The sequence below is a fragment of the Acomys russatus genome, chromosome 32 (genome assembly GCF_903995435.1).
Source record: "Acomys russatus chromosome 32, mAcoRus1.1, whole genome shotgun sequence".
Taxonomy (NCBI): Eukaryota; Metazoa; Chordata; class Mammalia; order Rodentia; family Muridae; genus Acomys; species Acomys russatus.
The window spans coordinates 45,057,633-45,069,799 of record NC_067168.1 but is presented as its reverse complement, the minus strand read 5'-3'; the positions used below and the strand labels follow the sequence as shown (position 1 = coordinate 45,069,799).

The 12,167-nt window shown below is 48.6% G+C and overlaps 1 protein-coding gene across 4 annotated transcripts in view; it reads left to right on the top strand.

Annotated features, from left to right (window-relative positions):
* Nucleotides 1–11,938, top strand: part of Scn10a (sodium voltage-gated channel alpha subunit 10) — a 107,528-nt gene extending 95,590 nt beyond the window's left edge. For 3 of the 4 annotated variants that reach the window (XM_051139999.1, XM_051139998.1, XM_051139997.1), the window contains 6 exons: nucleotides 634–918; nucleotides 2,122–2,175; nucleotides 3,380–3,517; nucleotides 4,384–4,488; nucleotides 6,210–6,480; nucleotides 10,312–11,938. In XM_051139999.1, the coding sequence (XP_050995956.1) occupies nucleotides 634–918; nucleotides 2,122–2,175; nucleotides 3,380–3,517; nucleotides 4,384–4,488; nucleotides 6,210–6,480; nucleotides 10,312–11,528 (2,070 nt within the window). In that variant the 3' untranslated portion in view covers nucleotides 11,529–11,938. Of the gene's footprint in view, nucleotides 1–633; nucleotides 919–2,121; nucleotides 2,176–3,379; nucleotides 3,522–4,383; nucleotides 4,489–6,209; nucleotides 6,481–10,311 lie in introns of all 4 variants that reach the window. The other variant, XM_051139996.1, reaches the window with a different exon arrangement.
* Nucleotides 11,939–12,167: the final 229 nt, after the last annotated feature.

The following is a 12,167-nucleotide window of genomic DNA, read 5'->3' as shown; positions in this document are numbered from 1 at the left end:
CCTGGTTATTCTTTGCCTCTTGGTCTTATCCCTAAACAGCTCCAGAGCACCCCTGTTCCATTTCCTATGACAAGTGATTCCTTTCTCTGACGCTCCATGGTAACGTAGAGATCAGCTCAGCACCGGGTCCAGGGTCCACCTGAAAGCATCGTTGCTCTGAGCAGAGTCTCTATGTCCTACGGCTTTTCTCCCCACCCATCCCTGTCCTTCGCCATTGCTACCAGTCCCCTCCCCATCTTACCTCCATCCGTGGCTCAAAGCAGTCACCACAGATGTATGAACATAACAGTGTGGTTTCCCAATCAGCTGGAGAGATGGCTCAGTCAGTACAGTGCTGGCCTTGCAAGCCTAAAGATCTGAGTTCAAGCCCCAGTCCCCGTGCAAAAAGCATAATTTTAAAAGGCAGGCATGGAGGTGTATGCATAAAATCTCAGCTGGGCAGACAGAGCCAAGCAGATCCCCGGGGCTCACTGGCAGCCAGCCTACCCTACTTGGTGAGTTCTAGGTCAATGACACACTGCATCAGAGGAAGTGGGTGACACCAAAGGCTGTCTTCCAGTCTCAACATGCAGGCATGCCTGTGAGAGACAAGTGACATTTGGGGACTTCAGATCCTTTTCTGTTTCTTACCAGGTAGTGGTGGATGCGCTGGTGGGCGCCATCCCCTCCATCATGAACGTCCTCCTCGTGTGCCTCATCTTCTGGCTCATCTTCAGCATCATGGGCGTGAACCTCTTGGGAGGGAAATTTTGGAGGTGCATCAACATCAGCAGCAATCCATTTTCTGTTGTGGATTCAGAAATTGTGGATAACAGGCTTCAGTGCCGCAGTCAAAACAACACTGGCCACTTCTTCTGGGTGAATGTGAAAGTCAACTTTGACAATGTTGCTATGGGTTACCTCGCTCTTCTTCAGGTGGTGAGTCAACCCTGAGATCCATCATTTCTATCCCTTTGGCTGATTAGTGAATGGAGCTTTCAGACTCTTCTGGAGACACGACATGGAGATGCTACAGGAGGCAGCACTGACTGTGGGTGGAGCCAATCTCTACTTCCACAGACTGCTAAACAAGAAGCTCTCATTATTGCGTGTGAGCTCACAGAGCTAAAGTTAGCTAGGTCTGTCTGGGAATAATAGAAGAAGGGCTATCCATAGGGTTCTCTTGAGGGATATAGATGGGTGTAGGTAAACATATATGTATATGTGTATTTAAGCATAATATATGTGGGATGTCTTATGGTACAATATGCAGAACAGAGAAATACAGGACATTAGACAACCTGCTCTGTCTTATGCTCACACATGCATTAACACACACACAGAGAGAGAGAGAGAGAGAGAAGAAGAAGAGGAAGAAGGAGGAGGAGGCTAAAACAGGGGTGGGGCAGAGGACTGGACAGGGAGGAGGGAGGGGAAACTGCAATCAGAATGTAATATATGAAAGGGGAATACATTTAAAAATTTTTGAATACATCATTTTAAAAATAATTGACCTTTGAAAAATAAAAAGAATGCTAAGACTTGAGATAGGGGTGGGGGGAGTAGTCTTATTCATCCCACTTCCAGATGTGTGACATGTTCTTTTTTTTTTTTTTTTTAATTAAAAAAGATTTTGTTTTGTTTTGTTTTTTGAGACAGAGTTTCTCTGTGTAATAGCCCTGGCTGCCTGGGACTTGCTTTGTAGACCAGGCTGGCCTCAAACCCACAGAGATCCTCTTGCCTCTGTCTCCCCGAGTGCTGGGATCACAGGCGTGCACTACCACGCCCAGCTGTGTGTCTTATTCTTATGTCACGTGCATTAGCGGGTGAAATAATTAAGAACATGGCAGCCCCAACAGAGTATAGAACAGCCTATATCAGCTGTCCTTATAACTAGACAAATAGAGTCACAGTCAGGCTGTATTCTAGAAAGTTCCATGTCATCAACATTGCCATTCTGTATTACTTGAAATCATGTGAGATTAGCCAAGCCACCCAAAGACTTTCTCCTTTCTTCGTCGTCTTCTTCTGCCTGAGTTCTTTCCTCCCCAGGCCTCTGCTCTCTCCCACTGAGCCTCCATGGACGGAGATATGTCCAGTTAGATGGACAGATGCTGATTTTCCCTCTCTTCTTGTTCCCAGGCAACCTTCAAAGGCTGGATGGACATTATGTACGCTGCTGTGGATTCCCGAGAGGTGAGTCTCAGCCCCTTGTGCTCATAGCCTTCCCGATTGTGCATTCTGTCTATACCTGTGATGAAATGTAAATAGCCGTGGTTCCAGAAGAGTCAGATGTGCACAGCTTCCCACAATCCACCTCTGTGGCAACATCCAGCTGCTACATTCTTGTGCCTTTGAGCCCAGCTGTCCTGCTCCCTGCCAAGCATGCGTCTTCTCACGCACACCTTCTGCTCACCACTGAGCACCAACAGACAGCTGGATGGAAATGGTTTAAGTTTTTTGTTTGGTTGTTTGGTTGGTTGGTTTGTTTATCAAGACAGGGTTTCTCTGTGTAGCCTTGACTGTCCTGGACTCGCCTTGTAGACCAAGCTGGCCTCCAACTCACAGCAATCTACCTGCCTCTGCCTCCCGAGTACTGGGATTTAAGGCGTGCGCCGCCACCCCCCAGCTGATAGAAGTGGTTTTATTAGTTACTTTCTCGTTGCTATGACCAAACACCTGACAAGAAGCAACGTAAAGGAGAGTTATTTTGGCTTATAGTTCAAAGGGGATATGGTCTCTCATGGCTTGGAAGGCGTGACAAGAGTGGGTGGCAGCTGGTCACATTGCTGTCCCAGTCAGGACGAAGAATGGACAGGAAACAACTCACTTCTTCCAGCCAGCCTTTCCGTCTTAAACGTTCCACAACCTTCCTGAACAGTGGCACCAACTGGGGACTAAGTGTCCAAACACTGATGAACCTGTGGGAGACATTTTACATTTTAATTCTAACAGTAGTGTTGCTGATGGAGAAGGGCCCCTTCCTGCCACCGTGGGCACAGCTGATGTTCTGTCAGTGTCCCCTCAGACCCTGGAGCCCTTTGGAATTCTCATCCTCTGCTTGAAGCCTTTCTTCAGGTCATCAGATCTTATTCTGAGGCCTCTCGCCGCAGGACAGGGGAGGGCAACCCTCATTAGCGAGTCTTAGGAGTCCCCAGACAAGCATTACAGCTTCGCTGTTTCTTGGTGTGCTCTCCATGAGGCTGGAGCTCCAGCTGCCCACAGCAACAGCCTAGCTAATAGCCCCCCTTTCATCAGCTTTTCTCATCTGCCACTTCTCCCCAGCTCCCTCAATCCTGCTTCATATGATAAAGTACCAGGGCCTTGTCTCGGGGTTGGCTTTCAGGGAAAATCTAAGACATATGCCCTCCTTGAATCTACCGCTTTGTCTTGACGACAGATCAACCATCAGCCCCATTGGGAGGACAACTTGTACATGTATCTCTATTTCGTCATCTTCATCATTTTCGGTGGCTTCTTCACGCTGAATCTCTTTGTTGGGGTCATAATTGACAACTTCAATCAACAGAAAAAAAAGATAAGTGGGGCTCAAGTGTCTCAGCCATAGTAATGAATCTTGTACTTTCTATGCTTTGGACAGCTGTGGCCTCGTGGCTAAAAGCCAATGATACTTAGAACGCTTCCTGTCTGTAACACCAAGCTGATATTTGCCCCCTGGGCTTGGTCCTCACCACTGTCTGGTGCCTGCTGCTGCTATTGCTAGGGGAGCTATATTTGCAGTGTTAGCAACACAAACCTCTGCAACGTTTCCCATCCGCCAATAAAGGGACCTCGCTCTTCTCAGCCGGTGTCAAGTGTCGCAGATGAGTCCTTAAGAAGTACGGGGAGGGAGGAGGAGAGAAAGGACCCCAGCACCTGCCACTCTAGAACTTTAAGCCCCCAAGGGACCAAGTCAAACATCTCAGGAAGAGCCAAGGCCTCAGGAACTGGCAGAATCCAAACCCTCTTGTGAAGGAAAAGACGGTTCTTGCTGCCGCGCTTCCTGCAGCCTCCTAGGAACCAAATACTTAGTTATAAAACATGAGTATTAAAGGCATAAAAGGCTTTCTCCTTGTGTCTGCATCTTCCCCGGCCCCTGAGCCTCCTCCCTTCTTGGTACTGTAGAAAAGAGAACAGCTTTGCTTCAGAGACCTAGGCAGTAGATCATAGCCAGGGGCTCCCTCGGAGGCTTCAGTGTGCGTAGCTGTGGTTGAGCATTTGGCTACAGAGACCCAAGCAGGGAGTCTGTGCCGGGCTCACTTTGTATCAGGCCAGATGCTTTCTGACCCTTCCTGCATAGGCAGTGAAAAGGCTAGAATGGTCCTTCCTATATAGAACATGCAGGTTTGGGTTTCTCTGGGGAAACTTGTTATCTTAACATCAGAGTGTCTCTCTCTCCTCTACTTAGGGGGCCAGGACATCTTCATGACAGAGGAACAGAAGAAGTACTACAATGCCATGAAGAAGCTGGGCTCCAAGAAACCCCAGAAGCCCATCCCACGGCCCCTGGTGAGCCCCTAGGTTTCTCTCTCTCTCTCTCTCTCTCTCTCTCTCTCTCTCTCTCTCTCTCTCTCTCTCTCTCTCTCTCTCTGAGCAGGTTTGTGAATTAATACAGACCAAGCTTTGGCTGAATAGAAACCTGGCTAGCATTTTATGGGAGGGGTGGGCAGAATCTGGGGAAAGTTTAGAGATGAAAGTGACAAGATCCCCAAGTGAAACAGCCCTGATGGGTGCTTCAGACACGCTTGTCTGATGAGTCCTGCGTCTCCTTACAACCTTAGAGTTCAGTTGTGGCTTTGGAAAGAAAGCATGAAACAGTAAGGTGGTTAGAACTTCTGTGCAACAGTGTGGCCCTCATATGTTACTCCAGTGAGTCCAAGCGGTCAGACATTTACAGGAAGGAGGAGAGTTGCCGCCTTCAACACACTTCATGTGTCAGTAATGAGACTCAGTTTGCTGCTGTTCTAGAATCTATTCAGAAATATTAGAGTAGGAATGAATAGCAGGGGTTCCAGTCTCTGTAGGGACAGGAGGTGCTTTCCAAACCTCAAAAGATGAAGATGACTGGGTTTGAGTAAGTCTGAGCAAGAGTGTGCAAGGCTCTCTGAGGACGGACGGACACACACACACACACACACACACACACACACACACACACACACACACACAGTGCTGAGGAATGACTCTCGGTAAAGTACTTACCTTGTAAGACAAGGGCCTGAATCCAACCCTGGGAATTCATGCACCCCTTGCCTCTGGTAAAATCTACATCTTAATCTTGTCGTATTCATAGAAAAAGCTGAAGGCTCTACAGGACTGGGAGGTTTTATTCTGTAATGTTCTCTCTTACAGAAATCACTAAACGCAGGTTTCACATACTCCACATTATAAGAAAATAATAGACTCCCGGCTGCCACAGTGCCATTCACTCTCCATCATCACTGAGGGCACAGAGGGCTATATCAAGATGTGTGCCCTGCCCACAGGCTAAGCCTGGAACAGCCAAAAGTTGGACTATCTAACCCTAATCTGATATGTGCTTGGTTTAACTGGAAGTCACGTGACCATGAATGGGCCTCTGCTTTTTCCCTCCACCTCCAGTGATGAAATGAAAGGGTTTAGTGGCTCAGCAATGCCCCTCCCATGCTAGGACATAAGCCAACTGTGGCACACAGAGCCAGGCCCCCTCTGGCCCTGACTCTCTGCTCTAACCTGGCGGGGTAGCAACCCACCCCCACTGGGGAGCCTTAGTAGTGCTCTGCCTTGCTTCCCTTCACCCACTTGGAAGGTTCTGAAAATGTCCTGGTAGGACTGTAGTAAGTTCTTCTCTCCATGACCTTTGTGATCACCTATGTGGGAGTCTGGATGCAATATCCGTTCAGTAAGTGCCTCTGCACAGCTAGATTTAATCAACGCTAGTCAGATGGCTATCAGATGTTGAGCTGCACGTTCTGTCTTCAATTCACTCAATGGCTTGAGGATCTACTGCATGGCAGGCACTATGCAGATGCTAGAATTCAAAGTGTAAATAAGATGGACAGCTCCTGCCCTCAGAGAGGCTGCAGTTTGGTGATAGAGGCAAATGGGTAGCCAAAAAATCCTCACACATGTCAACTCACAGGCTGGAGAGATTGGATAAGACACTGAGGATGTCCAAGCCTGGAGCCTGAGGCTCTCTCACAGCTAGGAGACTGAAACAGTCTATTCTGATGCCTCCCTCTCTTCCTTAGAATAAGTACCAGGGGTTTGTGTTTGACGTCGTGACCAGGCAAGCATTTGACATCGCCATCATGGTCCTCATTTGCCTCAACATGGTCACCATGATGGTGGAGACTGACGAACAGAGTGAGGAGAAGACGAAGATCCTGGGCAAAATCAACCAGTTCTTTGTGGCCGTCTTCACGGGCGAGTGTGTGATGAAGATGTTCGCTCTGCGTCACTACTACTTCACCAACGGCTGGAACGTGTTCGACTTCATCGTGGTGATCCTGTCCATTGCGAGTGAGTGGCAGCGTGCTCTGGGGAAGCCTCGAGCCTGCCTGGGGTTGCTTGGCTGTTCTTCTCAAGCCAAGGAAGCAGCCAACCCACTTTTTAGAAAGTGTGTGTGTGTGTGTGTGTGTGTGCACGCGCAGGTACATGTGTGTCATGATGTACACGTGGAGGCCAGAGGCCTCCTCACCTTTCCGTATGGTTTGACCCAGAGTCTTATTCTCTGTTTTTTGTGCCAGGCTAACCTGCTCATGAGCTTTTGGGGGTCCTCCTGTCTCTACCTCCCATCCTGCAGTAAGAGCACTGTAATTACAGACACACACTCCCACACCCTGCAACGTAAGGGCCTTACCCACAGAGCTAGCTCCCCAGCCGCAATTCACTTTTTCAAATACACAGTGTAGGTTACATGTGGCCTTGCCAAGGCAGCGGACTTTAAAAGCCCCGGGGCCAAAGAAAAGAAAAAAGAAAGAAAGAAAGAAAAAGCCCCGGGACATTCTCAGAGAAAGAAGACTTTCAGTGGGCTTCACCATATTATCATGGGGGACAGAAAAGTCAGGGAGTCTACGCAAGGAGAGAAACATTCTAGAGACACCATGTGTGGTTGAAGCCTCTATATTTTCGGTTCAGCGGTGTCTAGAGTTGAAACTTGATGTGAGAAACAGAGCCACTTACTGAGTTCTGGGCACTGGGCTGGGTGCCACAAACCTTCAGCAGCTCTGTGAATGAGTCGTCACTGACCTCAGCTTATACTTTCAAAATGGTAGCCGAGTCTGTAAGAGGCAGATCCGAACTCAGGCCAGCCTGTGTTCTTCTAATAAAGTGGTTGCCACCACCAACAACCAAGAGACTGGCTGTACCAGTGGCCCTTCCAATTGCTGTGACAGACACCTGACAAAAGCAACTGAAGGAAGACAGCCCTCCTGGCAGAAAAGCCCGGCAGCAGTAGCATGAGGTGCATGGTCCTATGGTATCCCTGGTCAGGAAGCAGAGAGCAACGGACACTGGTGCTCAGCTCGCTTTCTCCCTTTTGGTTAGTCCAGGACCTCAGCCCATGGGAGGTTGTTACCCACAATTCAGAATGTCCTGAGACATGCCCTGAACTGTGTCTCCGAGGTCACGCTGAGTCCAATCAAGCTGACAGTGAAGACGAGCTGTCCCATTACCTCCGGACTCAGGTTCTAACTGGCATTTAACTCCTAAAAGGATAGGCCCTGACTCACCAACTTCATATGGAATCATATGTCCTGGCCAGTTATATCTGGGGCCTCCTACCTCTCATGCCAGAGCAGAGCTGTGGGCTTAGCTTCCCATGGGTTTGCTATCCAGAGCTAACGGTCTCTAGATACATCTGACAGCAGTTCCTCACTCCCCCAACCCTGGTGTTGAGACAGAATCTTAGGTTGTGTTTATTTGTTTGAGGTTTTGATCTGGCTCTGTTTTGTCTTGGTATTGCTGCTGTGTTGCTGTTGGGGTTTTAAATAGTTCTTTATTGAGTTAAGATTGGCATACAAGAAAATAAATTACATGTACTTAATGGACCCAACCTGATGGGCTTGGAGGTTTATACGTCCATGAAAGTGTTTATGGTGAAGACCACAATCGCACGCATTGCCTCTGAAAGTCTCCTCCCTTCGAACTAGTCACTTCATGAGTTACTTATTGTTGAGACCTACCTGTTGCCTGGGTGTGGCATGCACTTGAGAAACTAAGGCTGGAGGAATATTGTGAATTTGAAGCTAGTCTGGGCTAAAGAGAATTCAAGACCAGCCTTGGCTACAGAGTGAGGCTTTCTTTAAAAATTAAAAAAAAAAAAATCAAACACACAAAACAAAAGAAGGCCTATACTCGTAGGCTTATCTGACTTAGCATAACAGAGGCTTTGTTGTCCACTGGGTTTGGGGGTTTGATTATCTGTTTCAACTCTCTTTCAAAAAAGAGATTCAGTAGGATGTGTTAATGGAAGCTTGCTTATCTAGAAGACATGGTGATGTGAGCTTGCTTATCTGGAGGACATGGTGGTGAGCTGGCTTGTCTGGAGGACATGGTGGTGAGCTGGCTTGTCTGGAGGACATGGTGGTGAGCTGGCTTATCTGGAGGACATGGTGGTGAGCTGGCTTGTCTGGAGGACATGGTGATGAGCTGGCTTGTCTGGAGGACATGGTGATGAGCTGGCTTGTCTGGAGGACATGGTGGCGGGCTTATCTGGAGGACATGGTGGTGAGCTGGCGTGTCTGGAGGACATTGTGTGAGCTGGCTTGTCGGAGGACATGGTGGTGAGCTGGCTTGTCTGGAGGACATGGTGGTGAGCTGGCTTGTCCTGGGAGGACATGGTGGTGAGCTGGCTTGTCTGGAGGACATGGTGATGAGCTGGCTTGTCTGGAGGACATGGTGATGAGCTGGCTTGTCTGGAGGACATGGTGATGAGCTGGCTTGTCTGGAGGACATGGTGATGAGCTGGCTTGTCTGGAGGACATGGTGATGAGCTGGCTTATCTGGAGGACATGGTGATGAGCTGGCTTGTCTGGAGGACGTGGCGATGGTAGCTGGCTTGTCTGGAGGACATGGTGATGAGCTTGTTTGGCTAGAGAACGTGGTGATGGTAGCTGGCTTGTCTGGCTTGCCATACTAACAATTCACAAAGGCCAAGGATCTTCTGACCTTATGGTGAGGGCTTCTAACTACCAGTTCCTGGTTCCTACATACCCCATCCAGCTGACAGGAATTTCTTATAGATGCAGACAAGAAACTGCCTGAAGAGCCTGCCTTTCCAGCTTTCTTCTTTTCCTCCCACTCTTCTTTCCCACCAGGAAGATGGTTATTGTTGTAATTAGCATTCTCTTTCTCTCCTGGACAATCCTCGGAAAAGGAAAGATTTCTTACCACTTGTCTGGAAGGAGTACCTCCCTCCAGGGATGGAAGAATGCTCCAGCTAAAGTGGACTCTAAGGGAAGCATCTCCCAAAGAGTTTGTATCCATATGTGTATACAACCCCTTGTGAGATGTCACGTAAGGGTATATGCATTCCTCATCTTCTAACCCTCTCTACCCTAATCATGGTCAGGACTAGGGGGCTTAACTGACCCTGAAAATGTCTGTCTCTGGGTCCTAACATAGAGTTCAAGTACAGCTGGGAATGAAAGAGATAAATTAAAACCTTTGTGCAGACAGCTGGCCATTCAGAATCTTTCTTGTTTATCTGTCAGTAAGTTGCCCAACTCCTAGCCTCCCTTATAATTAATGTGAGTTCCATACAATTATCTGTGGGACCATGTGCCAGGAACTGAGTCAATCTTCACAGTAGGAGATAGGGCGATGAATCAAAGGGGGCCCTGGCCTACGCAGAGCACCGAACCAGGGTGGAGAAATGGGCATGGTGGGGTATGTCATGTTGGAAGCAAAGCATGTGGGCATGTGGGATAGACTGTGGTCACTTCCTGCTGAACTTGGCAGTGGGAGAGAGGGGGTTGTTTATTATGATTATTAACACATATTAGTTGAACAAATCAATGCAATTCGCTGTGATATTCCTACATGTGCTTGCATGGCATATTAAAGAAGAAAAAGTTTTAAACCAACCATAGGGTCTAACTAATAAGATATTCTGGGTAGGGAGAAAGATAAGAACATAAAAGAAAGGTCAAAAACAACCTGGGTATGGGTACTGTAATGGAAAGTCACTGAATGGTACCTTGTACTGACAACCAGGTCAGGCTGCTAAAGCACAGGCTCCTTGAATTTGGAAGCCTGTGTTGAGAAAAGATGAGGAACTGATCCCAGCCAACTTAATCAGAGCTTATGGCTTGAGATACTAACTAGATAATTTTCTGCCCTGTTTCACAGGTCTGTTGTTTTCTGCAATCCTTACATCATTTGCAAATTTCCTCTCCCCAACGCTCTTCCGGGTCTTCCGTCTGGCCAGAATTGGCCGCATCCTCAGGCTGATCCGCGGAGCCAAGGGGATCCGCACCCTGCTCTTCGCCCTCATGATGTCCCTGCCCGCCCTCTTCAACATCGGCCTCCTGCTCTTCCTGGTCATGTTCATCTACTCCATCTTCGGCATGGCCTGTTTCGCAAACGTTGTGGATGAGGCTGGCATCGATGACATGTTCAACTTCAAGACCTTTGCCAACAGCATGCTGTGCCTTTTCCAGATCACCACGTCAGCCGGCTGGGACGGCCTCCTCAGCCCCATCCTCAACACGGGCCCCCCCTACTGTGACCCCGACCTGCCCAACAGCAATGGCTCCCGGGGGAACTGTGGGAGCCCCGCGGTGGGCATTATCTTTTTCACCACCTACATCATTATCTCCTTCCTCATCGTGGTCAATATGTACATCGCAGTGATTCTGGAGAACTTCAATGTGGCCACAGAAGAGAGCACAGAGCCCCTGAGCGAGGACGACTTTGACATGTTCTATGAGACCTGGGAGAAGTTCGACCCAGAGGCCACCCAGTTCATTGCCTTTTCTTCCCTCTCAGACTTCGCAGACACACTCTCTGGCCCTCTTAGAATCCCCAAACCCAATCAGAATATACTAATGCAGATGGACCTGCCATTGGTGCCTGGAGATAAGATCCACTGTTTGGATATCCTTTTTGCCTTCACAAAGAATGTCCTGGGAGAGTCCGGGGAGTTGGATTCTCTGAAGACTAATATGGAAGAGAAGTTTATGGCAACTAATCTTTCTAAAGCATCCTATGAGCCAATAGCAACCACCCTCCGGTGGAAACAGGAAGACATCTCAGCTACAGTCATTCAAAAGGCCTATCGGAGCTATGTGTTGCAGCGCTCCTTGACGCTCTCCAACCCCCTGAGTGTGCCCGGGGCTGAGGAGGAGGACATGGCACCCCCTGGGGCAGACTACGTTACATTCATGGCAAATGACAGCAATGGGCTCCCAGATAAGTCGGAAACTGCTTCTGCCATCTCTTTCCCACCATCCTATGACAGTGTCACCAGGGACCTGAGTGACAGGGTCAACATCAGCTCATCTAGCTCAATGCAGAATAAGGATGAGGTCAGCAGTAAGGAAGGGGACAGCCCCGGACCTCAGTGAAGACACTCAAGCATGCGCAGGGTGGGTTCTGATGTCTTCCTCTACTGTGATAACTCTCTTTCTCTAGAGGTGGTACCCATCCACAGCCTTACCACTGCATGCTGCTGCTCATGGTGTCAGGGCTGAGGGTCCTCGAGAAAGACTCCACACCAATAGGAATCAAAAGCCAAAAATAAATCTTCACTTCGATGCCTCTTCCAGTTTTCCAGGAAATGCCGTTGCTTTGTTTATTCTGTTTGTGACTAGAGATGTGATTTTTTCCATGACCAACTTCTCAGAACCAGAACGTGTAGAGCTACACAGCAAGGACATTTCTGAGGGTCTCAGGTAGGCTTCGAGAAGCCACATAGTGATGGCACTGCTAATTAGGGTTTGCATGACTGCATGTACACAGCTGCTGGGCAACACCTGTGAGACAGCCATTAAAATTAGTATTTTTAAAGGTATGGCTAGAGTAACCTGTGTGTGTTTGTGTGTACTCATGTGCATTTGGAGGCCAAAGGTCAATCTCTGATGTCATTCCTTGGGAACTTTTTGAGATGGAGTCTGTCACTGGCTGGGTGATGAACGCCAGGGACCTACCTACCTCTGCCTCCCCAGCACTGAGGTTACAGGCACACTCTCCAAACATCTGGCATT